General features: G+C 40.2%; 1 protein-coding gene across 4 annotated transcripts in view; it reads right to left on the bottom strand.

Moving 5' to 3' along the window:
* Positions 1-565: 565 nt before the first annotated feature.
* CDH17 (cadherin 17) overlaps positions 566-6,000 on the bottom strand; it is a 29,220-nt gene continuing 23,785 nt past the window's right edge. For all 4 annotated transcript variants that reach the window (XM_009676020.2, XM_068933027.1, XM_068933026.1 and 1 more), the window contains 3 exons: positions 5,360-5,476; positions 5,136-5,252; positions 566-1,435 (listed from right to left, as the gene is read on the bottom strand). In XM_009676020.2, coding sequence (XP_009674315.2) covers positions 1,323-1,435; positions 5,136-5,252; positions 5,360-5,476 — 347 coding nt within the window. In that variant the 3' untranslated portion in view covers positions 566-1,322. The remainder of the gene's footprint in view (positions 1,436-5,135; positions 5,253-5,359; positions 5,477-6,000) is intronic.

The raw sequence follows: 6,000 nt of genomic DNA, 5'->3' as shown, positions 1-6,000 counted from the left end.
TGAGCTGTGTCACTGAAGCCCAAAAGCAAAGTTCTTGCTGGCAGCATTCTAGGAAAACCTATTAAAATGCAATGCTACCAAAAAAGTGTTATTTTCTTTCTAGTTCTGTGCTGCATGCAAAAGTTATTCAAAAAGCCCTACATAAACAAATATACTCTTTTCCATATGACCTTTTCTTCAGCGTTTTGAAAAGTATGTTGTCTTTTCAGTTTAGCACAATACTTGTCAGTTTTTGTTTATAGCTTGAAAGAAAAGTTTCCCTCAAACTGTCACCAGAAATGCCCTTCTATAGGCATGCTGTCAAGAGAAAGGCTTTCCTTCTCTGAGTGTCAACCTAGGCCCAAGTTCAGTTTGCTGAAACCGATATACCAGTGTTTCCAGAAATCATTGCATCTTATTTCAAACAGCCATGTATCACTCTGACCTGAGGGCCATTTCTAACCTGCATTATGCAAAACATAAGGTTAAATAAAACAGGTAACCAAGCAACCATGGTTTGCTCTCACGCACTCTCTCTCACACTCTCTCTCCCTCTTCTTTTTTTTTTTCAATAAATAGACGCTAAAACCTGTAGAGAACATTTTTATTCTTATCAAAAGGGCAAGCAACTTATTTGCAGCAGTATGATAAAACATCACATCACCCAATTTCCACATGACTCAACATGTGTTTTTTTAACTTAGAAACTGAAAGCCATGGCACTTCACAAACTGGTCACAGCCAGTGCATGTCGTAAATGAAAAAATGAAATGTCACATTGTCCTTACACATTGCTAGTATAAATTCATCAGCACAACATACGTAGGCCTGATCCAGGAGAACAGATTGCACTAAGTTTAGGAGCTGCTTTGCTGAGAGTCAGAGGGATCCCTCCTACTTCATGGGACATCTTCAATGCAGCAGTGGACTTTATTACCCTTTCTGCTACTCAGCAACACACTGAGATAAAAAGAGCCTTAGAGGTGGATACATAAAGAGCCAAAGAGTCAGATAAAATGTAGCCCTCTGGAAAGTTCATATTTACTTTAGCTGCCAAACTGGTCCCACGTATTGATCCTTGCAGGAGCTCAGCATTTGGTGTCATCATGAGTTAACACTTGTCAAAGCTGATATTTTTATTAATGGCTGCTGCTGAAGTTTATAGACAGTTTTTGTCTTGTGACTGAATAATGTTATCTATAAAACTGAGGACAAAACCATGGGAGCTTGCTTTTGCATGTTTGTATCCTCAGTTCATGATAATACACTTCTGGGCTTTGGGAGCCGCAAAGGTCACTTCTTCCCAACCCAAAGGTCATTTATTCTCTTGATGAAAGAAACAGTCATTTAGCCAGATTACGAAGTTCAGCCTGATCTTTTGCATCTTCCCGATGGCTCTTCTTTTTATCTTTCTGTTTGTATTTCATGTGAAAAAACACACCCCCTAAAATGGAACCTGAAAAACAGAGGGAACAGAAGGTCAGTAAAGGGCAGAGAAAACTTTCTGAAAATATATTTTAGCAAAAGATCTGACACTCACGCTGTAATTGTCACACTGCTTTACATCTTGAAAGGAAATAAATGGTTTTGGGGTATGATCAATCTGTGCTGGACCAGTAGAGGGTTCAGTGGCCTGAGATGCTGGTGGGCAGTATCAGCTACATCAGGGGCTGAAGGGACGTCCTCCAGCAAGACCTTCCCCTCTAATAGCTGATCAAACGTATTCTTCAGCACCCGCATTTTGAGCATTGATTTGTCATCTTTTACTTGATTTGTAGTCCCTATTTTTTCCCAATGGAATGGCAATTCTGTTATAGAAAAGTTAAGACTACTGACATGAGAATTGTTCTTCTTAGGTAACTTTGTTGTATCTCTTAGAAATAATTGCTGGATACTAGAGATTTGTGCACCTAAAGCTGAAAATGACTGCGATCTGCTTCTGGCGTGGGTTAGAAGGCTTCATGCTCTTTATTATCATTTACCATATCCAGTCTAAGGCGTCTATAGTTGCCCTCATAAATCGTAAATATATACATACATAAATACGTAAATGCATGAATACATAAATATTTAAATATTTAAATGCAATATATTTTATATAAAAATTATATACAGCATTCTATATGTATATTTAATACTTTTTAAATCATAAGCTTGTTATACAATATGTAAACTTATTTCCTCTTTATCAATGTTAATTTTCTTTGAATTTCAACATCTCCTTCTTCCTATACAGTAATAAAATATACAGAAGTGCTCATCTACACCCCCTCCCCTATTCATTTGTCTGAAAATTTGTTCTGTTCACTAGTTGTCCTTATTTCACATTCATCTTTGTAGTATCTGAGTAGTTCATCAAGCAACATGCCTAATATCTGCCATGTGATGTTTATACTGCCACTCTCTCCTACATGGGAAGAATACCTTACAAGAGAGAGGGAGTGTGTTTTATTAAAAGTGTGTGGTGCCCTGGATTGGCTGAGGATTTGAAGTATTTTTTTTATTGTGTTGTATTTTGCTCTCCAGTGCCTATGCTCTGTGTTTCTCTTAAAGAAAATAAGTTCACAGATGCCTTGCTCCGGAAAGGGAAGGTGCTGAGGTCTGAAACAGTCCTTAGCTCATGGGGTAGTCCATTCTAGTCTAGGTCTCCAGAAAATGGTCGATTTTCTGGTCATATCTTCTGAGTTTCAAAGTCAAACTCAAAGTTCGTAACTTTTCAAGGCTTTGTAAATTCTTTCTATATCTCTCTTTTTGTCCCTTACCCATCTCTGATCCCTGTTAAATCCATCTGAGAGGCTATCAGCTGACTTACTGTGGCTTTAAAGTGGAAAAGCTCTCTGTTGAAAAACAGCACGTTCATTTCAGGAATTCTTTTTAAAAGCCTTTATGAGCTACACACACTTTTTTTTTTTTAAGTCATGAACCAGTAGCAATTTTTACTGTATTCTCTAAAGTTGGCCAGTACTCCTGCAATGAAAACATCTTTAGTTGGATATCCAACAAAATTTTCACTTATATATAACATCATACTAAGTGAGTGGTCAGACCAAGGTATCATGCAGAAATGAGTGATGTCAGAAGCTTGAGCAGAGATGGTGAAGATGCAGTATGAGGGTTTTCTTTGTCAATTGCATGATCTGAGTATGGCTTCTTCCATTTTAGATTTCTTTGAATTGGAAATTTTTCTTTTTCTGTCTTCAAAAGACAAACACATATGCGTCACATCTGCACCAGCCCTTTCTCTTCCTTAGGGATTTGTGAATTACACAAGAAAAGTCATCATAGAGTGTTAATTTTGTCTTTTTAGGTACTTGTTCTCAGGGGCTCTTTCTCTTTTCTTTCAGAAATGATGTAATTGTTACTTACATAAGTTCTTGGGGTTTTTCCTTTTTATCCTCTCATTTCATCTGCCTCTTTTGAATATGAGGTCTGTAATGTATTAATTTCTTTTATTTGATTTTCTCCACAGGTCTCCCACACCCTCTCCCCTCTCCACAGATGACTCACAGTCTCCTAGTCTGTTGTTTGTGACCATCACATTCAAAAATCACATGGGATTGTGCACTGAATTCTTTCTGCTGTTAGCTTCCTAGGGGACTGGATCCGATCAACAGTCATCCTGACTGCTTTGCTCTTACAGTTATAAAAAGAATGCCAAACAAGATTTTGTCTTGTTTTGGAAAAAGTATTAAGCTATTTATCAAAGTTGCATCAGCTCATGCCTGTAAGAATATAATTCTGTTCAGTACTATTTAACAATATAACCATGCTTTGTTCATACAAATGCAAGTTTCCCACAACTCAAAGCAGTTCTCTCACTGGAAAATGGAAACTTAAGAAACTAAAGTCAGTGAATAAAATCATAATTTCTAAGCTATGGTCAGGAATTGAATGGAAATTTACAGACAGTAAACAGCAAAACATCCCTGGATGCTTCACTATCTTCACTGTAATCTGAAAGCCCAGGACAGGACTCCAGTCCATTCTCTGACAGCAAAAAGGTGGTAGTTACTGACAAAGAGACTATTACTGCAAATACAGCCTTTTCACAGAATCACAGAACAGTTGAGGTTGGAAGGGACCTCTGGAGATCAGCTAGTCCAACACCCCTGCTCAAAGCCGGACCACCTCGCACACATTGCCCAGGATTGTGTCCAGGCGTCTTTGAAATATCTCCAAGGATGGAGATTCCACAGCCTCTCTGGGCAACCTGTTCCTGTGCTTGGCCACCCTCACCACAAACATTTTTTTCTTATGTTTAAGTGGAAGTTCAGTTTGTGCCCATTGTCTCTTGTCCTACCACTGCGCACCACTGAGAAGAGTCTGGTTCCATCCTCTTTCCTTCCCCCCATTACATATTTATACACACTGGTCAGCTCCCTCACTTCTCGTCTCCAGGGTGAACAATCCCAGCTCTCGCAGCCTCTCCGCGTATGAGAAATGCTCCAGTCTCTTAATCAGTTCTGTGGCCCTTTGCTGGACTCACTCCAGTATGTTCATATCCCTCTTATACTGTGGAGCCCAGCACTGGATCCAGCACTCCAGGTGTGGCCTCATCAGTGCTGAGCAGAGGGTGACCAAGTCCCCTGACCTGCTGGAAACAGTTTGCCCAGTGTAGCCCAGGATGCAGTTGGCCTTCTTTGCTACAAGGGCATATTGCTGGCTCGTGGTCAGCTTCCTGTCCGCCAGTACTCCCAGAGCCTTTTCTGACAAGCTGTTCTCCAGCCAGTCAGCCCCCAGCCTGTAGTGGTGCACGGGCTGAGGTGCAGGACTTTGCATCTCCCCTTGTTGAGCTTCATAAGATTCCTGTTGGCCCATTTCTCCAGCCTGACAAAGTCCCTCTGAATGGCAGCACAACCATCTGGTGCATCAGCTGCTCCCCTCAGTTTTGTATTATCTGCAAATCTGCTGAGAGTGCACTCTTTTCCCTAGTAACAGCTGTTTGCAGTGCCAGTGCATGTGCATGCAGATACAAAGTCCAAAAAAGTCATCCCTGGACCAGAAATTTACATGATCACAATGATCACAGTGCTTGAGCACAGTGAGATCTTCCATCTTTTCGCTTACTCTGTAACATTCAATCGTTGTCGGAAGTGCAACAGCACTGTCACATTTGGTAGGGCTCACCTCATATCAACCAAGAAAAAGTCACTTACCAATGACTAGGAATACCCCAAGAAGAATCCCAATTGCCTGCCCTGTGCTTGGCCAGGAGTGCTCACGTTGTACTTTTATAAAACATGACTGTTCGCTTGAACACTCGCAGATATTTACTGCAAAAAGAAATGCCACAAAATTAATGGGAATTTTAATAGCTCAGTTTCAATATTCGTATATATTACTGTTCTCTGGAAATTAACAGTTCTGTGCACGGGTATACCTTCAAGATTTACTTCTCCTTCCAAAGGCGGTCTTCCATTGTCATTGATTATTACTGGAACATTATAGACCTTCTCTTCAAAGTCAGTATGTTTTGGAGAAAGGTAAGCATGAGTCCCTGTAAGTAAGAAATGGGACATTTGTGTTAGCACAAGGAAGAAATTTAGCTAGACATTCACACTAGCTGCAGTGCTCTGTGACTGAGGTCTTGTTTCTGAAAGCTGCTTTGCACATTTTGGTAGTTCCCCTCTTTACCCACATCCCTCCAGGTCTCACAGGCTTGCAGACATTAAGTCAGAAGGGACCATCCAAATGCCTAGTCTAGCCTTCTGCATAATATGTGCAGAGAATTTCCTTCTTAATTTCTGGAAAATCTTGAGGAGTGCTACACCAGTGTCATCACATCTAAACCAAAATATGATCCCATACTCTCATACCCCGTAAGTGACTTAAATTGTTCCCAAGATAACTTCACAGCATACTTCATCCTTCTAGTGTGCTTACACTGCGACATCTGAGATCCTTTTAAATATTGCACAGTAAGAACGTAACAGCCATTTGGATAAGACCAAAGGTCCATCTAGACCATCTAGACAGTTTATTGCCTCTAGACTAAGTGGAGATTATAAGAACAAGCAAGCA

This window comes from Struthio camelus, chromosome 2, assembly GCF_040807025.1.
Source record: "Struthio camelus isolate bStrCam1 chromosome 2, bStrCam1.hap1, whole genome shotgun sequence".
Classification (NCBI taxonomy): domain Eukaryota; kingdom Metazoa; phylum Chordata; class Aves; order Struthioniformes; family Struthionidae; genus Struthio; species Struthio camelus.
Note: the sequence above shows the minus strand (reverse complement) of the source record. Positions and strands in the feature narration are given on the sequence as shown.